The 22,135-nt window shown below is 44.2% G+C and overlaps 1 protein-coding gene across 1 annotated transcript in view; it reads left to right on the top strand.

Moving 5' to 3' along the window:
• The window catches only part of ALDH7A1 (aldehyde dehydrogenase 7 family member A1), a 230,707-nt gene that overhangs the window by 115,235 nt on the left and 93,337 nt on the right, over positions 1-22,135 (top strand). The window contains exons 11-12 of the mRNA XM_069227229.1: positions 5,348-5,442; positions 9,192-9,276. Coding sequence (XP_069083330.1) covers positions 5,348-5,442; positions 9,192-9,276 — 180 coding nt within the window. The remainder of the gene's footprint in view (positions 1-5,347; positions 5,443-9,191; positions 9,277-22,135) is intronic.

The raw sequence follows: 22,135 nt of genomic DNA, 5'->3' as shown, positions 1-22,135 counted from the left end.
ACCTTCAAGGTTCTCCCCCACACGTTCAAGGCCATACACAACGCAGGGCCAGCCTACCTGAACCACTGCGTCTCCTTACACAACCCCGCCAGATCCCTCTGCTCCGCCCAGATGGCCCTGGCCACCAGCCCTGGCATCCACAGAACCACCGCCGGAGGGCGATCATTCACCTACACTACAGCAAAGAGCTGGAACAGACTCCCCCTGCACCTCAATCAAAGCCTATTGCTCACCATCTTCAGGAAGAACCTCAAGATGTGGCTCTTTGGATGAGGCCCCCCCACGCCTTGGGACCCTTAACGGGTGAGTAGCAGCGCTTTACAAATATTGATTGATTAATTGATTGTATTGTGCTACTGCCCATCTTCCTCATGCCCTCAGTGATCCAATGTACCATACGTGCCAACATTTTGAACTTTGTAAGAGGGGGATTATGAAAAAATATTTTTTTTCCCCTTTACGTACATTTGAAAGAAAAAAAAAGGAGACAGATAAAATAAAGCCTTTTTGGGCTTAAAAACATCGGGAATCTCCTGCCTGAATCTGGTCTGTTGGCATATATGGTTGTACTGCCACTGCCTCTCCCTTCTGCCCTCAATGGTCTGTTATATTGCCACAGCATCTCTTGTCTGTCCTGCATGGTAGGTTTGTTGCCCCTGGACCCCTTCCTCCCGCCCTCCTTGGTCCCTTGTGCTGCCTCTGCCCCTTCTGCCTGCCCAGCTTGGTCAACTTGTTGCTAATGCAACATCCTCCCTACCCTCCGTTATCTGAGTCCGTGCCCCTGACATTTGCCCCCCAACAGTATCCTAATAAACAACTAGATAGCTAGCATTCTATATTTATTACAAAGTGTGGCACGCCTGACATCATCTTGAAGGAATCAAAACTGTAATACTTAATGCATTTCCATTAGAAATTATAAAAATGAATGGGTCGTATTCCCATAGAAATTATGGTTAGTGCTGTAAAAAAATAAAATGAGGACATATTTTCTGAGTTCTCAAATAGCAACAAAACCCTTTTTAAATTATTTGCTATCTTGATGTTTTCTTATTCGGTTGGTCATTTGATTATATGTCACACTTAGGGGAGGAAATATGGTGTTATGGCCAGAGCTGCAGACTTTGCAACTGTGGAACCAGGTTTGAGTTTCAGCGTCAGTTTAACATCCTGTGATTCTGGGCAAATCACTTAATCTCCCAATGCTTAAAGCTCAAAAGGAATGAACTCTTGTGTAATGTAACTGATGCCAATGTAAAGCAATCCAATGCTTTCGTTTCAAGTCTGCACTATATAAAACTGCAAAAAAAAAAAAAAAGCAATTAAGTGTTTTGCACACTTCTGTTATTGGGCTATGGTTGGGGTACGTTTGTGCTACATTTGGGCTCTTTTTGTGTCTGGTGGCTATCTTGGGAGAGTCCTTTGTTATGATGCTCCCTAATCTCCCCATTTACAGCAGTATTCTCAGTGGAAGATGGTGGTCAGATGTGCCACAATTTCTGTGACAAAATGAAACCCCTCATTTTGTTGCTTTCGAAATTAAACGTTTTATGTTTTACCTGTTTGATTCAATCACGATGGCTTCAGGTGTGCCACACTTTTGTCATAAGTAAGACTGTTAGCTCTCTAGTTGTTCTTTAGAACACTCTGGGAGGCTGCAGTAGAACACAGAGGTGACTGACAGGCTGCTTCTGTTAGAAGTACTAGTTTTACTGAGAATGTCAGACTTCATTCTCATATGACTGAGAAACCTAGTGTGAATTTACAGAAAATATGCTGTCATTTTAGCCCCTGGAGCACTTTCCATAACTTCTATGGGAATATTTTAAGAAAACAGTTTTCGCTCAAACATGATTAATGAAATCCCAGCAGAAGGCTTTTTCACAGGATAAAATCACCTTAGCAACAAATGATGTATATTGTAACTAAAATCTGTTATGACCCTTTCTATGTTCTGGGTCTCCTTTTTGTGACCCTCAAAGCCTGCCATTTACTACAATGCATTTCAGTTGGTGCTATATTTGTATATTGGTCTCAAAATGGCTGCCATCACTTTCTGGTTGAAGTGCTGACAGCCAATCAGATCTCACCATAAGAGCTATGCTTAGTCTCACCCAGAAATGCAAATATGGATTTCCTTTAATATCTCAAACTTCTGAACGGATCTGTGGCCCATACACTACTTTTCTGCCAAATTTGGTGTGATTCCATTTAGCGGTGTCAGGGGTTGGGTGTTGGGGTGTGTGTGTGTGTGTGTGTGTGTGTGTGTGTGTGTGTGTGTGTGTGTGTGTGTGGTGGGGGGGGGAGGGTCCGACCCTCATTTAGTCTACAGCCCTCTGGGTGCCCATGAACCCTCAGAGAGGGATCTATTGTCAAGGGTGTTGTTATGTTGGTTGGTATTTGCATTGCATATTACCACTAACAGTCTCTAGGGGCATGGGTAGGAGATACCGATCCCGAGGCAAACTAAACTTACAGAATAACTAGACCAAAAATCCATGGTTTCAGGCCAGGTCTAACCTTCGTCAACGATGTAGATGATAGGGTAAAGAATTCCATAGTCTAGGGGCACACACAGAAAAGAAGTGGCCGTCTGATCGGGCTTTGCGAATTTCTAGGAATTTTTAGTAAATGACCCCCTTGAAGATCTCAGCATTCTCGTAAGCTAACATCTCAACATTGCATTCTTAATGAAGTTGGGACCCACACCGTATAAACTGATTTTTTTTGTTTGATAGACAGTAAAGGTTATACAAGATGGGTTAGATATGATCCACCCACAAGCTGCCAGCTACAGGGGCTGTTGCCAAATCCAGGACAATATGTAACCTGGGGCAATGCCAGATATGTTGCTTTGCCATAATAAAGCCTCAAGCCAATCGGAACCCATGTTGTGCGTCTAGATAGACTGATACTTCATTAAGTATTCACAGTTGATAGCAGCAGGTTAGGAGTGTGGACAAAACCTGCACCATAAAGAGCTGGGCATCAGTGTTCCTCGCCCAAACTTTTCACAGCTGATGATGTGTTATACACATTCTAGGGTGTTGACAACCATGTACGATCTTTAGTCGATGTCTTGTTTGGTCCAGTTATATATGTACCATAGGAGTGCTGTTTGCTGGTATCTGGCCAGGTCTCAAAACACCAGGCGTCCTTCTTTAGGTCACAGTACACTTTGAGGGGGGGGGGGAGAGAAATCATTTCCAGCCTTAGACCTTTCCTTTGCAAAATGTAATCGGAGCAGCAGTCTTTTAGTTTTGCTATGCTCTCCCTGTCAAACCTCAAGGGGATTGTCTGGTTGATATAGACAATTTTTGGCAAAACTGATATCTTACATGCTGCTCTTCTTCCTACCCAGGAAAGGATAGAATATTTCCAGCATGTCAGCTCTTCTTTAACCATTCTCTGCAGGGTATAGGGCATTATTCTGGGGGCCGAACAGATCCCCAGCCATTTAATCTCCTTGGACTATCTACATGAGGTCTAATCAACCAGCCAGCAAATTTCTGCATGCAACATGCTAATATTTAGATATGAGACCTTAATATAGACATGCAACATAGGCCTATATGTATGAAACATCACCACCATTGCCATGAGGTCCGACACTGGATCTATGACAGTCAACAAGATGTCCTCACAATATGGTGAGTTTGAATTATTCACTGCCTAACCTTATACACTTGTCTGTGTACTTGACCTGATTTGTTGTGGCAGTAAGTATTAAGAGAAGACTCTCCTGTCTGGTTGCCTTCCCTAACAATATTTAGTTGGAAAAAGTGCAATTCACCCGAATCATTATCTTCAGCTTCTAGGCCCAACTCTGGAAACACGTTATCCCTAGCAAATCTCCCATGAACACCCAGGCTAGTTGGGTGAGATAAAGTAAGGACAGTATCAAGCTTTATACACCATTTGCTAGTATGGAAATGAGCAGCTTGGCATCAGAGGTACCCTCTGTTGAGGGCTTATGCAACTTAATAATCAGAGTGTTGTCTCCATAATGTCTTATTGATGTTAGCTATAACGCTGAAGACATCTGGGTTCATTGTTTTGATTGCCTCAAGTTGCATTTAGGATGTCCTCCTTTGTAATCTGTGCCTCCAGGTGTCCCTGTTCAGTCTTTGACACTTGTAATAGTGCAGCCCTTCCCAGGAAAGAATTTCTCTCCACCTTGTCCATATGCTCCCTTGTGTAGAGTCCTTCGTAGAACTCCTTGAACCCATTAGCGTTCTCCATTTTCGCCTTGCACAACATGCCCTCCCCTTTGTGCATTTTGGTGACGCATGCTTGTCCCACTCTAAGAAGACTCACTAAATACTTAAAAAGTTCCAAGAAAACTAAAACTCACTAAGACTGTCACTTTTACTCACTGCATTTCCTCACAAAGCAAAGAGTAGCAGGAAGATGACCCTGCACAGATGAACAATATTACACAAGATGCCTCACTCAATCATGCAGTCACCATGGTGGGACCGTCCACAGGTACATAACAGCAGGGTTAATCTAAAATCTACGACTTGTCATAAAACGGTGCATATCAATACACTGTTATAACTTCTCACTGATGTAGGCATAGGACCAGGTTGATGGCTGGTGCACTAAAACGTAAACTTAGGGTGCATAATCTAAGTAACTACATGTAGTGCAATGGTGCAGCCTTGCTCCTGTCACAACACCACACTTCTGTTCCTGTCCTTCCCCAGATCTGCTCGCTTCTTGCATCAAATGCCCCCATTGCTAATATGTGCTGCACTTTGCAAATGCTCTAAATTTTAAGCAGAATCAGTGCATTAGAAATTCTGTTGATAATCAAGACAAAGAAATCCAGAACAGGGAGCAGGCCAACTAGAAAATGAGAAACCCAAAAAGAATTCCAAGTACAGAAGAATTGTACGAGGGATGATAAAGTAGAAACAAAAATTTAATTGTTGGTACTTTTGTATTGGAATGCTTGGCAAGCAATCTGAAAGACTATTAGACAATGTTTTGTAACTGCTGGACTTTGCTATTGTGATCTCGCTTGAGGCTAGTGGCAAATAAAGAGCTAAGGCCTGTTTACTTTCCCGTTAGGATATTTATTATTGAAAATGTTATCTGGAGTTACTTGTAACTTATTGTGGGTTGGAAACTTCTTTCATTTGAAAACAATCCTTATTGCTCTGCTAATAGTGTTGGGGAGCGCTGTGAAAAAAATGGTTTAGCTATGGTTTTACAAATGATTGCTGTCTGTGGCCTTACTCTAGCTTTCAAAAACATGTCTTTGTCAGAAGTTATTTAGAGTTCTGAAGCCATTATTGTGTTGACTTTCTGGTGTTTTTGTTTTTTATTTTTTATATTTAAGTATTTGATGATGCAGACCTTAGCCTCGTTACCCCATCCGTTCTTTTTGCTGCCGTGGGCACAGCAGGTCAGAGATGTACAACTGCACGACGACTTGTAAGTGTTTTCAGTGTGTTATTCTGTGTTTGGGTCACAGTCACTAAATGGCTTTTTATTTTTTTACTTATACCTATGAACTTAATTGCCTCTATTTGCTGTCACACCTTTCTGCCACCTGTTCATTTAATCATCCTCTAATTATAATCAGTTTGAGTGAAGAGACATTTTTCTGTGCTTTCCAAGGTTGCTTACATGTGAGCAAATTGATCTAGAATTCACCGGCTTAAGCCCAAGAAAATCTGTATCCCCTGCTGGTGTGTCTGGAGGTAATGTGGGAGGTTTCAGGAGAGGTGTAGATTGCATGTTTTTGAGGAAATTGGTGGGAGAGAAACTGGTGGCGAAAAGAAAAGCTTGTGCAAACCTCCACAGCTCTAGAGGTTGGCATTTTCACTGAAAGACTACTTTTTAAACTTTGTCAGGGAACCCCCATGCTCAAAGTGGAACTGCTGAGGAATGCAGAAACTGGGGAGTACAGTGTAGTGTGGTCAAGAGATAAAGAGCCTAAGGTGTAAATAAAGGGTAATTTAAACTTATTCAAAATGTATTCACTAGAACCCACTATAAGCTCAAGAATAAACACTGTATACAGGATACAAACAAGCTGTTTTATATAAAGTGAATGATAATATAAAGCATCAGAGTAGAAACCCTGCACTTTGTTACTGAATTGTTAAAAAGGTGGGAAGAATAAACCCAATCATTAAACGTGTCTTAAAATATGTTTTGGCCAGGAGATGGCTCCAGCAATCAAGATTTTCTCTCTGAACAGTTTAGTCAGAGAGAAGTCAACCAGTGGTATACACCTGATCTCTTAAGGAAGGGCAGCTTGGTGGAAACACATGTGATATGAGATTCCCTCACCTCCAGGGAGGTCTGCAAGGCCAGGGCCATAGACGCGCCAATTGACTCACTAAGCCATTAGTAAAGGCTGCTGTTAAAGATTGCTCAATGCACTTCAGGTTGTAGGGTGGTGAAACAAATTCAGCCATAGCATATCTTTTGCCCCTTGATTAGAGAGCACAGTATTGGCACAGTTATGCAGACATACCCAGACATGTCTTGGGTGGTCAGAGAGTCATTGCCTTGGCAGGTTCTACTGCTTTTTTCATGACTGCAGGTTTCTCTAGCCCTTTACAATATCCATTACAGGATACCATTGCTCAAAGCAGGCAAGCTTTTTCACTGCCCCTGAATTAAAGGGGTAGCTGAACCCCAGGATTGTTTGATTATTTTGATGGTGGGAAACATAATGTATTGGTGTGGATATATGCACAGAGGGCCTGATTACAACTTTGGAGGAGGGTGGTAATCCGTCCCAAATGTGACGGATATACCACCCGCCGTATTACGAGTCCATTATATCCTATGGATCTAGTAGTACGGTGGGCAGGATATCTGTCACATCTGGGACGGATTAACACCCTCCTCCAAAGTTGTAATCAGGCCCATAATGCTTTACAAATTGACCATAGCACTCCATGCAGTCTGTACGTGGAAAAAAATAATGGAGTGACAAATATACAATATTGTATCTTCTCAAGTACTGGATGTTTTAGAGATTCACATACCTATTGACTGTTCCCTTAGGTGAAGCTGGGAATCCCCTGAAAAAAAATTAAATGCATGGTACATGTTATGTTTTTAGGAAGGGGCTCTCTTCTATAGTCATTCAAGTTCATCTATACATACCTCACTGTCTTGCAGTAATCCCTAATAGATTCACATACTTGTTGACTGTTCCCCTAGGTCAAGCTGAGAATCCTCTGCTAAAAAGAAACGCATGGCATATGTGTTGTTTTCAGGACGGAGCTCTCTTCTGTAGTCATTCAAGTTCATCCTCATACCTCACTGTCTTGTAGTAACCCCTTCTTTTAGCATATCCTCTGTTCAGATTCTTGCCATAAATGCTAGTGCCTTGGAGTCTTCCAAGAATTCATATTTGTTCCATCTGCTTGCGTGGACTAAATGGGCCTTGTGTCTATGGGTTGTGTCTGGGCATTCTCACATAGTTTCTGTACTAGGTAGTGTGTTTATGACGAAAGCGTAAAAAAGTAAATACTGTATTCAGGGCTAGTTGCCTAAAAGTCACGCACATGGCCATTATGTTACTGAATGGAACATTTGAGAGTCCTTTTCCTCCGTAACAAGAAGGGAATGAACCATGATGGTGATGCACGCCAACTTAGAGAAAAACCTGAAAAGTAAAGAATAGATCGTAAAGTGGCACCTAAAACGCTCTTAAAATCCAGATTTCAAAACCCAGCAAGGAAGGGATACTGAGACTTCTAGGTAGGGTGCATGGCGTGGTGTCTGCTTGATAGCAGTATAAGATGCCCATGGCAGACAGAAGAGGAGATAAGCAAGAGAACCTGACTCAGACATGACACTGGTGAGTACGGTGACTTTTGAATAAGGTATAAAAAGCAACATACAGTAGTGTTGTCTTGAAATTTGATAAGGAGCAATGAGAAAAAATATCAAAACTACATCATATCCGATATCAGCGAATGCTGAATGACCCCAAATTTATTGAGGCAGCCTTGTTTTCGAACCTGCTCTGCATGTTGAAGGCCCTAACCTCTAACTGCTTGGATGATGACAGAAAGGTTGATACTGCTTGGGGGACTGGCAGTGTTAAAGGACATGGTGTTTTGCAACCCTTTGGCTGCCACCTCCAGTTTGTAGCTGTTGCTTCTTTTTTTTGTACCTGGGGATTCCCAAAGTGATATTAAGGACTGTTCTAATGGCACACAACTTTATAATAGGTACCAATATTGGAGAGGCACCTTTACATGAGTGGCTTATTCTTATATTGTTAGGGTGCTATAGGTGGGACTGGAGAGAGGAGGAGGACGACAAACCATGCTGGATAGTCGACCTAGGTTTCAGTTTGAAGGTAAAGTTTTTGCCAGGACAAGATACCTTCTTGTCAAAAGCATAAAACATGAAAGAACAAGCATTTGCAATGCAGTGGGTCTTGCGTTTGCTCAAGTTAGAGCTATTAGCTTTTTAAACTCCTAAACAGACTTCTCTTGCCACATAAATTGAAAAGTAAAACAGTTTCACATAAGCGAGCCGATGGCCGCCATGAGCATGGAGTAGACACACAAGAGGAAACTCAAGTTCACTCGCAGTGAAACGTATCGGCAAAAGTCAATTATCCATGTAACCGGCAAAAGTGCAACTATCCATGTAACAGGGTCGATGTCTTGCTAAGCGCTCGATTACTGCCCTCGAGATTGCACTGCCTACGAAATAAAAAGAACAAATAGCCCAGAAACCATACTGAAAACATCGAGCCTCGTATGTTTTCTGTAGTTGGCTGCTGCGCTCGAGGAGGGCTAATCATCGGAAAAGGCATGACGTGTGCATGCCTTTCACTAATGAAATCAAGTGAAGTTTAAAAGGCAAGCCTACGAACCAACCAAACTGATGGCATGGTTAAAAGCCCATACATATATTACACCAGGGTCAGAGCGCTTTGCTGTCAACCCTAAAAAGCACCCCATGAATTGACAGTCGGCATGGAGAGGTAGTTGCTGCAGAGTCGTGGTATCAGATTACGTACAAGTACTTAATGCACAGAAAGCTTCCTGTATTCTGTCTTCACCATCAAACACAAGCAAAACAAAATATTATGCTTTTATGTAGCACTCTGCACCACCTTTCTGCTGTTTTGTAGTGCTGTGAATAAAGTTTAATGCTAATTGTACACAATACTAACTACATCTCTTTACATTGCACAGTTTTTGCATGAAAATATTCATGATGAAATTGTTGGAAAGCTAGCAAAGGCATATGCCCAAGTGCGGATTGGAGATCCTTGGGACCGTAAGTACATTTTATGTTTGTTTTAAACTGACTCATTACTCCTATTTGTTTAGTCAAGGCAGCAGTGTATCATGAAAGTGGAAACATTTGTGACCCGTTACACTAAACACTACTAAATAAACAGATTTATTTTACCTGTGATAAGAGAATTTGCTTATGAAACTGTATTGATTTGTTTCGCTGAGATTTTGTGAAAGCTTTTGACACTGCTCGGCAAAGGTGCGCTGGTCTGAGAATTGGCTGCAGAAGACATTAACTCATGTTAATATACTTTGCCCTTGGTAACGACTGGACAGTCTGGAGCATTGTACACAGCTTTTTCTCATCCTTTTTATGTTATATGTTAGTGACATCAAAAAGATTAGAAAGAAAGAGATGTCTCTTCGATGATGATACTCAAGTCCACAACCAAGATGATGACCTGTACCAACTGGAAAAAAAATGTAGCTTTATTAAACAATGCTTGAAGAATAGTGCAAGGGGAACGTAGTAGCAGCTGGGCCCTTTCTAACGTGTAGGTTGAGTGATCCAGAGGTGCAGACCACCCAGTCATTTATTGATATCGGATACACAGCCCAATAATAAGCTCGAACATCCGAAAGAGATTCCCCCCATCTCCCCAGCATGCAGTGGAGTGTATTTTATGAGGAATTCAGTGTATGTCAGGTCAAAGGGAAAAGCCAGGGATGACGAGAGTGCAAAGGGAAGGCTGTTACTTTGTACTTAACGTATAATAGATTTCTTTGTTGCATATACTTGTACTGCCTGTGCCTTACCATTTAAGGTTATAAAAATACAATAAGGACATCCTTGGAGCAGGATAAACATGAAAGACATTGTTTTAATAGAACCCAAAACATCAATTTTAGTGTTTGTTTGGTTCTAGTGAGGAAGAACATCTCGGAATAGATGTAGAAAACAATCTCTTTTGAAACGTAACAACTTGTTATCCAAATAAGCAAACCAAGCCGTTATGCCTTATTAGCAGTACAAAGCATTTTAGTTCCTGAGTGTAATGATAGTTGAGATTTAGCAGATGCCACAAAACATTATTGTATTTAATTAATCATGCCATAAATATCTCCATGACATTTCCATCGGTTTGTGAATCCATCATTATTGCAGTGGTGACCAAGGAGTCTTCTACACCCACAGACTCCACGTTTACTTTCACATCTGTAAGGATCCCATCTGCTTGGTTTGATACCTCCCCCTTCACCTCCCAACCTCTCCCACCTCACAACGGCAAATCTTTTTTCTACATCTCATATCTGTATCTGACCTCCTCTAAAAGCCTTCTTATGGTCCTGTTGAAATGGATTACCCATTACATACGGATGAAAGGAGCGAGCCTTACAAGTCAGGCGTATCTGTGTGTACATGTGATGCTGTTTTTAATAATCAATCACCAATGAAAGGGCTTTTTATATATAGACAAAAGCTCATGCTGTTAAAATATGCAGACAGAAATGTTAAACTATAGACATTGGCATTTTTGGTGGGCACTTTCAATACATGGACACACCACTGACTACAGGAACAGGAGCCGTCTCCTTAAATCTTCATATTGGAATACAAAGTTTCTTGGTAGCAGCGGATACATACTCACACATTGACTGGGTTACACGTAGTGAAACACTTGAAACTGAGATTGGTTTCGAAATACCTTGTTAAATCCTATTTAGAGATTAACAAATGTTACTTTCAATCAATCAATCATTGGATTTATAAAGCGCACTACATACTGCCCGTGAGGGTTTCAAGGCACTGGGGGGGAGGGTCAGGGTGGGGGTTGCTGGAGTTACTGGTCGAAGAGCCAGGTCTTGAGGAGTCTTCTGAAGGTGAGAAGGTCTTGGGTCTGTCGCAGGTTGGTGGGGACGGTGTTCCAGGTTTTGGCGGCGAGGTATGAGAAGTATCTGCTGCCGGAGGTCTTTCTTCGGATGCGGGGGACGGGGGCGAGGTTAGAGGAGCGGAGCTGACGGGTGGGGCTGTAGAAGCTGAGTCTGTTGTTTAGGTAGGCTGGCCCGGTGTCGTGGAGCGCTTTGTGAGCGTGGGTAAGAAGCTTGAAAGTGATCCTTTTGTCCACGGGGAGCCAGTGAAGGTTTCTCAGGTGGTGGGAGATGTGGCGGGGTACGTTGAGGATCAGTCGGGCGGAGGCGTTTTGGATGCGTTGGAGGCGTAGTAGGTCTTCGCTGGGATGCCTGTGTAGAGTGCGTTGCCATAGTCCAGCCTGCTGCTGACTAGGGCCTGTGTCACTGTTCTTGTTTCTGTCGGGATCCACTTGTAGATTCTGCGGAGCATGCGGAGTGTGTTGTAGCAGGAGGAGGTTGACCTGTTTAGACAAGGTGAGGGAGGAGTCTGGGATGAAGCTCAGGTTGTGAGCGTGGTCGGTCGGTTTCGGTGGGGTTCCTAGTGCGGTGGGCCACCAGGAGTCGTCCCAGACGGAGGGGGTGGATCAGAAAATGAGGACCTCCGTCTTGTCCGAGTTCAGTTTCAGACGGCTGATTCTCATCCATTCGGCGATGGATTTCATCCCCTCGTGGAGGTTGGTTTTGGCTGTGCGCGGGTCTTTGGTGAGTGAGAGGATGAGCTGGGTGTCATCGGCGTAGGTGAGAATGTTGAGGTTGTGTTGTCTGGCCATGTAGATGTTGAACAGCGTCGGGCTGAGGGATGAGCCTTGGGGGACGCCGCAGATGATGTCGGTGGCTTCGGAGCGGAAGGGGAGTAGGCGGACTCTCTGGGTTCTGCCGGAGAGGAATGAGACGATCCAGTCGAGGGCTTTTCCTTGAATTCCGGTTTCATGAAGGTGTGATTCCAGGGTGCGGTGGCAGACTGTGTCGAAGGCGCCAGATAGGTCCAGGAGGATGAGGGCTGATGTTTAGCTGTTGTCCATTTGGCGTCTGATGTCGTCTGTGGCGGCGAGAAGGGCGGTTTCGGTGCTGTGGTTTCGTCTGAAGCCGGACTGGGAGGGGTCTAGGATGCCGTTGTCTTTGAGGTGGCTGGTTAGTTGTGTGTTGACGATTTTTTCAATCACCTTTGCTCGAAAGGGGAGCAGGGAGATGGGTCGGAAGTTTTTGAGGTCGTTGGGGTCTGCTTTGGGTTTCTTGAGGAGGGTGCGGATTTCGGCGTGTTTCCATTTTTCAGGGAATGTCGCTGTTTCGAAGGAGATGTTGATGACCTTCCGTAGTTAGGGGCGATGGTGGCGTCAGCTTTGTTGTATACGTGGTGTGGGCAGGGGTCTGACGGAGATCCTGAGTGGATGGAGTTCATGATCTTGCGTGTCTGTGTCGCTCACGTTGGTCCAGGAGGTCAGGTGGCTTGCACAGGTGGAGTGTTCGGGGTGGGGTCTGGCGTGGGAGTGGCGTCAAAACTGTTGTGGATGTCGATGATCTTCCGGTGGAAGAAGGTGGACAGTGCGTTGCAGAGTTCTTGGGATGGAGGGATGTCGTTGACGTTGGCGCTGGGGTTGGAGAGTTCTTTCACGATGCTGAAGAGCTCTTTGCTGTCGTGTGCGTTGTTGTCCAGGCGGTCTTTGAAGTGGGATCGTTTGGCTTGTCTGATGAGTTGGTGGTGCTTGCGGGTGGCGTCCTTGTGGGCTGTGAGGCTGTCAGGTGTGCGTTTGAGGAGCCATTCCTTTTTTAGCTTCCGGCAGTTGCGTTTGGAATTTAGCAGCTTGTCGGTGAACCAGGTGGCTTTTCTTCTAGCTTGGTTGTCGGTGGGTTTTTTGAGTGGCGCGAGGGTGTTGGCGCAGTCGTTGATCCACAGGGTGAGGTTGTTGGAGGCGGTGTCTGGGTCGGTGGAGTCGGCTGGTTGGTTCTGGACGAGGGCGTTGGTAAGCTGGTCTTCCGTAACTTTGTTCCAGCATCAGCGGGGTGGTTGTTGGTGCTCGGTATGTTTTTTTTGTAGGTAAAGTGGATGCAGTGGTGGTCGGTCTAGTGGAGTACGGTGGTATAGTTGAAGGTGATGTGGGCGCTTGAGGAGAAGATGGGATCAAGCGTGTGGCCGGCGATGTGGGTTGGTGTGTTGACGAGTTGTCTGAGGCCATGGTTGGCGAGGTTGTCAATCAGAGTAGTGGAGTTGGTGTCGTTGTTGTTCTCCAGGTGGAAATTTAGGTCTCCGAGGAGGATGTAATCTGTTGAGGTGAGTGCGTGGGTGCTGGTGAGGTCGGCGAGGGATTCGCTGAATGGTGCTCGTGGTCCGGGGGGTCTGTAGATGAGCATTTCTCTGAGAGTGGTGTTGGGGTCGGTGTGGATGCGGAAGTGTAGGTGTTCGGCAGTCTTGAGGGAGTCGTCGGTGTGGGTGTCGACTTAGAGGGAGGATTTGTGGGCGATGGCTATGCCTCCTCCGGTTCCGTTGTTGCGAAAAATGTGTGCATTAGACCAAAATGTAGGACGATAGATTAATTTAAGGGATGATGGCAGGTAGACAGACCATTTGGAAAAGTTCAAATGAATGCTTTCTTTACAAGGGAACCACACTCCTACTTAGGCAAGCTAGATTTACACCAAGGATGCAGACTTCTTGGTTCAGTCTAGTTATTGTCTGATTTCAGAAGGTAGTCCATTTCTGCTCACTGATTGCAGGATGCCAGCTAGGGCAGGCCACTTCTCTGGTGTTAGGTATTCTGCACACGTGACTCCACCAGTCGGATTCTTGGGTCCATTAGTCCTCTTGCTGTTCACGGAACAAATAAGCAATCTTTTCAATACCTTATTTTCCACCCTTTAATGTATTCAGATGGTTGTTGTGAATGGACTTCATTGAAAATTTCCATTGAATGAAGCACACCTTGTAATGTAGGGCCTTTTATGAGGAAGATGGGTGTTGAAGTACTGATGTATTACAATATGCTAGGAGAGCTTGAGTAATCGTGACTAAATTATGCAAAATAATCCATTGATTTTTGCAGGGTATCAGAACTGATGACAGCTACTTTCCAAATCTGGATAGGTATTGCTGAGCTGGAATCAAACATATTCACAGGGATCAGGATGTTGGCCAAATAAATGAGAAGCTAAATAGAGGATTTTAGTTATATCCACATACTGCACAACTGACAAGATAATTAATGCACTGCCTCCTGCTTCAGTGATGAAGCATACACAATCAAAAATGGGAAGGACAGAAATGAACCTTTTGGGGATACCGCAAAACAGCAGCTTCTATTACAAGATAAATGTTTTCTGTTCAACCTTCTTTTTCCCCCCACAGTGAAAGGAGCACATCTGGTTCAGGTCCAGTGCCCTTTAATCCTCAAAATGCTTAATCAAGTACAGCCATTGGTTCAAATTAAGATGAGTTTAATACCCATTAGTAGAGCAGAATCACTACTGCTAGCAGCTTGAGGCATGAAGCTAGACCCAGTTTCGATATAATGAAGAGGACTGTACCAGGCATTAAACTATATAGTGAATCTTTGCATGGATTCATTATAGAGGCATGATTTGCAAAACAAAGTTTGCTAATTAAATGCTCTGCATGCATTAAAGGTGTAAAAGCAAAAATTGCTGATGGCTGCTTTTATATATTTACAGATCTGCTCTCACTCCACACACACACTGACCACATTTCCGTAGGAAATGCATTTTCTGGTTTGCTTGTACATTTGCGCCGTTTGACAAATCTTCCCAATTCTTTACTAAAAAAAAAAAAAAAAGTCTCATCCACCACTACTCCTAGAATGCTTCAGAAAGATCCGTCAGACGGTGGCCGAGAAAAAAGAAGGTCCCAAAATGTGTTTTTCCATAGGAAATTTAGACCGAGTTACAGCCCAGACAGCTGAATTGATTTATACCAAATTTGCCAGAAGGCCAAATCTTGTTCCAGGAAGTGTGTCTTTAGTGATTTTTTTAGTGTAAATTCATTCAGTAGTTTTTGAGAATCTAAGGTTCAGAATATATGTAAATTTAATGGGCATGGTGGATCTGATTAGCTGCCACCACATAAACAAAGATGTGGCAGCTGCCATTTTAGGACTTGGAGACTCTGTCCTGAGAAAACAAGTAAAACATTTTTTTAAAAACATATGGAGGGCAGGGTTGTGATGCCTGCACCCCTAGACCTAGTGGGGCGGGTCCCAAAGGGGTCCTACCAGGGCCAAAAATGTATTTACAGCGGTTAGCAGAAAGTTTGGAAACTTTGTAAAACTTTTATACAGTTATGTTTGGGTTCTCTGGCCCACTTTGTGGGACCTGCTCCGGCAGTTAGCAAATCAAGGGTGCTAGTGAGAACTGTTAACTTGTCACCAAAGTAATCTCCAGTCTAGTTCTAAGATCTATGAGTGATCCTTAATAGACGTTAGTGGAGTGGTCCTGATATGAGGGATACAGGATGCTGAGCTTGCTGTGCAGTTAAAGGGTGTCTTCTGGACCTACTCCACAGTTCGGTGGGGACTACTTTAGCCACAGAGGTCGATGTCCCTTGAAGTCTTGGTGAGTCCAGCAAAAGTCTAGTTTTCATTGGACTACTAGTCTCCAACTTTTGAGTGTCGGCATTGTTTCCCAGGCTGCATGGCAGCAGCCAGTGGTGATCAAGCGATAATGGCTACTGACTAGGCAGACAGGCTTCTTCAGCTTGTTGTGGCCCTGTGGCTGGGAACAGAAAGTTAGTCAGCCAACGTTTCCTCAAGCCAGACACGACGGGCACAGTCCTCTCTTTGCTAGCCCAAGGATCAGCAGTTGCAGTCCAGCCTCTCTTGCCAGGTCCACGGAACAGCAGGACCAGGGCGGTCCTTCAGTCCTCTCTCCAGTCCAGATGTGATCAGAGGTCTGGGTGCCACAAGTACCATATTTATGCTCAGAAAGTGTCTGTGGGGGATGCAGTGGTTACTAGCCAATAGGCTACTAGATCCCTTCCCACCTGATGAGGACTTCCTGCAATGCATGTTATCTAGCTAGCCCAGTTTGCACTATTCTACTCACTCCCACAATGGTAGACCCCTTCTATTGGTGTGTGGAGCTTGGTAGCCCACCCTAGAGGTGTGGCTGCCTGAGGGCTACACACTCAAAGGAAAACCCATTTAGCAACTGGTTTACTCTCTCTTTTCCTAATGCACCCTGTCTTCCAGGTCAAAAGAGTAACCCCACTTGTGTGTCCACGGTTTGCCATTCAAATGTAGTTTCTGCTTGGAATTTCACCTTTTGGGCTCTCAACCTGTATTGCTTTTGCAAGGAAGAGGTTACACCTCTTCCATGGCAGGCTTCTATTGTTCCCTTTTTGAGGGGTCGTTCACACTTCTCCCAGGAGGGTAGAGGGCTGTCTTGTGGCTAGCATCTGCAAATGGACACTGGAAAGCTTGAGCAGCAGAGTGGCAACTTTCTTTAAAGTTGCTATTACTGAAAAGCTACATTAAAATCGATGTGGGTATCAAATTGGATTTAATGTAACAAATCTTTAGTTACCTTGAAGTTCTAACTTTGGTAGTATCATTCAGGAGCTAGCACAGCTGAATAGTCAGCATGTAGCCCTAAACTTGCCAAATGGGGCCACTAGCCTTTCCACAGTAAAAACGACAATTTGGTATTTATTTTCTGTTAGGACACAGAAAAAGTAATGTCCTGCTTTATTATACAGCACCGTGCTTTAGGACTGAATAGGCCTACCTTATGGGTGCCTTATATATTAAAACGGGAGGTTCGGATTTTGTCATTGGTTTAAATGGCAAAGTCTGGTTAGCAAGACTTTTCTGCCAGTCTGCAGTGGTGGGCGGAGAGACATGTTTTATTTAAGTTTACACCCTATCCAAGTAGGGACCATCACTCTAGTCAGAGTAAGGGAGTCACACCTAAGATAAATCCCGCTCACCCCCTTGGTAGCTTGACTCAAGCAGTCAGGCTTATCTCTGAGGCAATCTGTAAAGTATGTAAAGTATTTGTACACACACAGTAACTGTGAAAATACCACAATAGCATTCAACACCAGTTTAGAACAATAGCCAATATTTATCTGTGTTAAACAAGACCACAACAACAAAATTCCAACATACTCAAGTAGAAATCACTTTTTTAGGGTTTAAAAGAGTCTTAATCCTTAAGAATCAAGGGTTGTATCCTTATAAAACAGTAACTTGGATGCGTCAAAAACAGACGATGCGGGCCACAGAGGAGGAGATGTGTTGAAAAAGCAAGTGCTGCGTCAATTCTTTTCCCACCGGATGGACGATGCATTGATTCTTTTCCTCGCAGGAAAGGTGATGCATGGAATTCTTACTGGGTGCACTGTAGATGTAGAAAATGATGCCATGGGATGATGCTTGGAAAATCTAGACACGCGGCTTATATGAATCTGTGCTGAAGCTGGAGATGCGTCTAATCTCTAGCCACGCGACAGGCACCACGTCAGTTTTTCAGCTGTGGTACAGGTGCTATGTCGATTTCGGCCAGGTGCATGTATTTCTCTTCAGGTCACCAACTTCTACTTTCAAGGGCCTAGGTAATGGATTTGGCACCACTTGGTAAGTCAGGACTCTGGCCAGGCCAGGCACTGGCAGATGAAGTCTTTGATGTCCCTGAGACTTATGAACAGGAGACCAGCTCAGTTCAAGCCCTTGGAGAACCTTTTGAAAGCAGGATGTAGAAAGCAGAGTCCAGTCCTTTCACTCTCCGGGCAAAAGCATCAATCAGCGGGCCAGCACAGCAAAGCAACTGGCAGAGTTTTTCCTACAGTATCCAGCTCTTCTCCCTGGCAGAATGTCTTTAGTCCAGAAGTGTTCTAAAGTTGTAATCTCAAAGGTCCAATTCTTATACTCATTTCTGCCTTTGAACTAGACAAACTTCAAAGCAAAGTCTTTGTAGTGCACAAGACCCTGCCTTTCCTGCCCTGGCCCCAGAAACACTCAGGGGGTTGAAGACTGGTTTGTGTAAAGACAGGCACAGCCCTATTCAGGTGCAAGTGTCCGCTTCTCCTACTAGTCTATCCCAGGGAGAGCAGTTAGGATATGTAGGGCACAGCTCAGCTCACTTTGTGAGACTGACTTTAGTGAATTCACAAACAGCCCAACTCTCATCCTGACCCAGATGTGTATTCCACAGACAGGCAGAGGCACAGAATGGTTAAGCACGAAACTACCCAGTTTCTAAGTGGCATTTTCAAACTTACAATTTAAATCCAATTTCACCAAAAGATGTATTTTTAAATTGTGAGTTCAGAGACCCCAAACTTCCTCGATCTGCTCCCACTGGGAAATTACACTTAAAAAATATTTCCCCAGTGTTACTCTATGGGAGAGATAGTCCTTGCAATAACGAAAACCGAATTTAGCAGTATTTCACTATCTGGACATGTAAAAAAAACACCAGTACTTGTCCTACCTTTCAAATACATTCCACGCTGCCCATGGGGCTATCGTAGGCCTACCTTAGGGGTGACTTATGTGTAGTAAACGGGAAGGTTTGGGCCTGGCAAGTGGGTGCAGTTGCCAAGTCAAACTGGCAGTTAAAACTGCACACACAGACACTGCAGTGGCAGGTCTGAGACAGGTTTACAGTGTTACTCATGTGGCTGGCACAATCCGTGCTGCAGGCCCACTAATAAACAAACACAAAGGATGGACGGAATGCGTAACCAATCAAATATTCACCCCCCAGTTACAGATTGGTTCCACATTAAATTCCTCAATTGTTTGTTTTGCTTTTGATGCCCTAAGTGCGCCTGGTATGCCCAGATGTGGGTCCCAGGCTCACTATGCCACTGGATTCAAGCTAGCCTGGCTGATGAAGGGGATACCCTGAAACCGGTCCCAGGATGCTTGTTTCCAGTCCAGGGAGGACCTGGCCTGGCAGTTCGGGCTGGACTGTTACCATGGGGAACAGGGTCAAGGCTGATTTGCAGATGGATGGGTCCAAACTGGGGTGGCATAGTGAGCAAAATAATTGATGGATTAAACCCAGATCTGTGACTGGGTTTGAATGTTTGTTTGGTTCCACTAGAAGCATTTTATTTACAGGCCCTGGGCACACATGCTGCATTATACTGGGGGGCTTACTAGTAAATCAAATATGCCAACCATGGTTAAACCAACTACCAATACCATTGAGAGTGAAAGGACTGGACTTTGCTTTCTACATCCTGCTTCCAAACGTCTCCAAGGGCTTGGACTGAGCTTGCCTCCTATTAAGAAGTCTCAAGAACATCAAAGACTTCATCTGCCAGCACCAGGGCTCTCTAGCTGAAAGTCCAGATTTGCCAATTGGTGCCAGATCCAGTTCCTGAGTGAGTTCTGGTGTAACCAAGAAGAAACAAGCACATCGACTCCAGAGCAACTTGCTACTGGTGCTGCTGTCAGACTCTGCACTGCTGCCTGCATCTCAGCCGTAGACCCTGCTGAGTGCAACTACCGCGATTGACACCGCAGGCCTGCCACGGCACCTCCGAAGCCCCGCCACAGCTTGTGTCCGAGTGCTGTGTCATCGAATTCCGCGATACCTGACTCCAACTCCACCGCTTCACCTGTGGCCCCGTGGTGTGATCGCGACTCTATGAAGTCAATGCCTCATGTCTTCATCTGCTAGAGTCATGGACCCCACTGGATCATAAGGAACAGAGGTCTCACGATGGATGCTGCATTCCCTGCAGCCATAAGGAACCTATGCCTCACCTCCCCTGCCTAGCAGTAAGGAACCAAGATCTCACCTCCCCGGTAGCAGTAAGGAACCAACGTTGCATCGGCTCCAATGACGGTTCACCTCCTCGACTCCGTGCAACGTCTTTGTTTCCTTGTTTTCCAAGGTACAGTACCTGGGGTCCTTGCGCCTCCGTGACTGCCCCTCATTCCCTCACTAGTGGCATTGGACTGTTGGGAACGATACTGTCAAGACGTTGTGATAGCCCCAGTTTGAGCTATTGTGTTTATAAGCGCTTTACTAAGATTTAATCTTTACAAATTCGTATTGTTGCTTGTATATGTTGGATTTTTGTCGTTTTGGTTTTGTTTTAATTAGATCAATATTGGCTATTTTTCTAAACTGGTGTGGAGTACTTTTGTGGCGTTTTCACTTTTTTACTGCGTGTGTGCGTGTGTGCGTGTGTGCGTGCGTGTGTGCGTGTGTGCGTGTGTGCGTGCGTGCGTGCGTGTGTGCGTGCGTGCATGTGCGTGCATGTGCGTGTGTGTGTGTGTGTGTGTGTGTGTGTGTGCGCGCAAACACTTTGCACATTGCTTCTGAGATAAGCCCGACTGCTTGTGCCAAGCTACCAAGGGGGTGAGCTGGGGTTTTCTTAGCTGTGTGGCTCTCTTAATCTCACTAGAGTGCAGATTCTAGCTTGGACAGGGTACAAACCACTACCAACTAGAGACCCCATTTCTAACATCAAGTTAGCATAACTCTTGCCTAAAGTAACCATAACTCATGTCCTTGCCATACACTGCTAATTACCTCCCATATTACATTGCTTATGACATGTTCTGTGACATCCTTGCAGTGGTATTGTTGATGACAATACTTCTTGTAGAAGGTGGAATAAGGAGGGGGGAAGTCGAGAGAGAGAGGAAAAGTGTGGCGGAACCCCACAATTACATAGAAGTGTTTTGAAAAATAACTTTTTTCAAATAAAATAAAACATAAGTAAAGAATCGCACTAATTACTCTAAATAATTTAATTCAAATTACCTATATTTAGAAAAAAATAATAATTAAAAACATAAATATTTTAAAAGCAACCCATACACGAAGTGGTGGTCAATGGAAAAGTGTGAAGCAAGTGTGAATAAGTTTGGTTAAAAAAAAAAAAAAAAATGAAAAAAAAAATGGGGAGGAGTTAAGGTCTTCCTCCATGTAAAAAAAAAATAGTAGAGAGGAGGTAGCAAAATGAAACCAAATGGAAACTTCCCACCCCCTTCCTTCCCATAACATCTACACATGGCCTGTTTTTTACCCTTATGTTTTCCTCTGTATTTTGACTAATCACCCAGAAATAATCTCGGATTATGTAGCAGTCTATTTCCAATTGATGGTGTTCATTCAATTAAACTATTCTGTGCTCAACTGTCCACTTCAAGTGATTAAGAGAAGCAGCTTCAGGTGGTCAGAATCTTTCAGAAGGTGACCTAGGTTCCTGATAAAGCACACCTTCATCGCGTAGTACTTTCTTTTGCACATTCTGTACCTGAATATTTTATGTAACATCTCTTGATGCCCCTGATTGTATTTTCTGTCTAGATGCTTTTTAGGTATTGCCTGCGACAGCACAAGATCTTTTGTTCTGTATACAGTGGGCTTAGACCTGTCCATTAATTACTATTGTTTGTCTTCATGATCAGTCTCATTACCATGCTTCTTATTGGTCCTGCCGTAGGTGTCCTTGCTTTTCCTGTGTTTGTCCTTAAACTGGAGCATGGATGTGTTATTTTTACTCTTCCACTGCTCTTTTAATTTGGTGCTACTTTTTCTTTGTATTTAATCATTCTGCCCCAGTGCATCTTTTTCTACCGGCTCTCTTGTGTACTTCTCTCATCTGTTTTGGTACCGCCTTTTCTCCTACACTTGTCGCTGTTGTTTGCACCCTCCCATTGTCCCCTCTTTCTTACTCCTACTGCTGTCTGTTGCTCGCTCCATTCTTCTGCCTGTTTTTTTGTTCTTCCTCTGACCACTGTCCATTGTTGCTGTCCCTCCCACCTCATTCCACCCCACCCACTGTCCATATTGTTGCTTTCTGCCCCATTCATTGGCCCTTACCCCGTGTTAAAAAAACAAAAAAAACTGACATGGCCAGTTGTGGCTGCATCATATCACTTTTTCCCCTCACACTCTCCGTCCATGTAGCCCCCCCTCCTTCCTCCATGCTATGGTCTGGCCCGCACTAGCTATGTCTCTGTGGAGAAAGGAGTAATCTAAGTTCTGATGTAGAGGCACACGTGGGCAGCCTA

This window comes from Pleurodeles waltl, chromosome 1_1, assembly GCF_031143425.1.
Source record: "Pleurodeles waltl isolate 20211129_DDA chromosome 1_1, aPleWal1.hap1.20221129, whole genome shotgun sequence".
Lineage (NCBI taxonomy): Eukaryota > Metazoa > Chordata > Amphibia > Caudata > Salamandridae > Pleurodeles > Pleurodeles waltl.
Note: the sequence above shows the minus strand (reverse complement) of the source record. Positions and strands in the feature narration are given on the sequence as shown.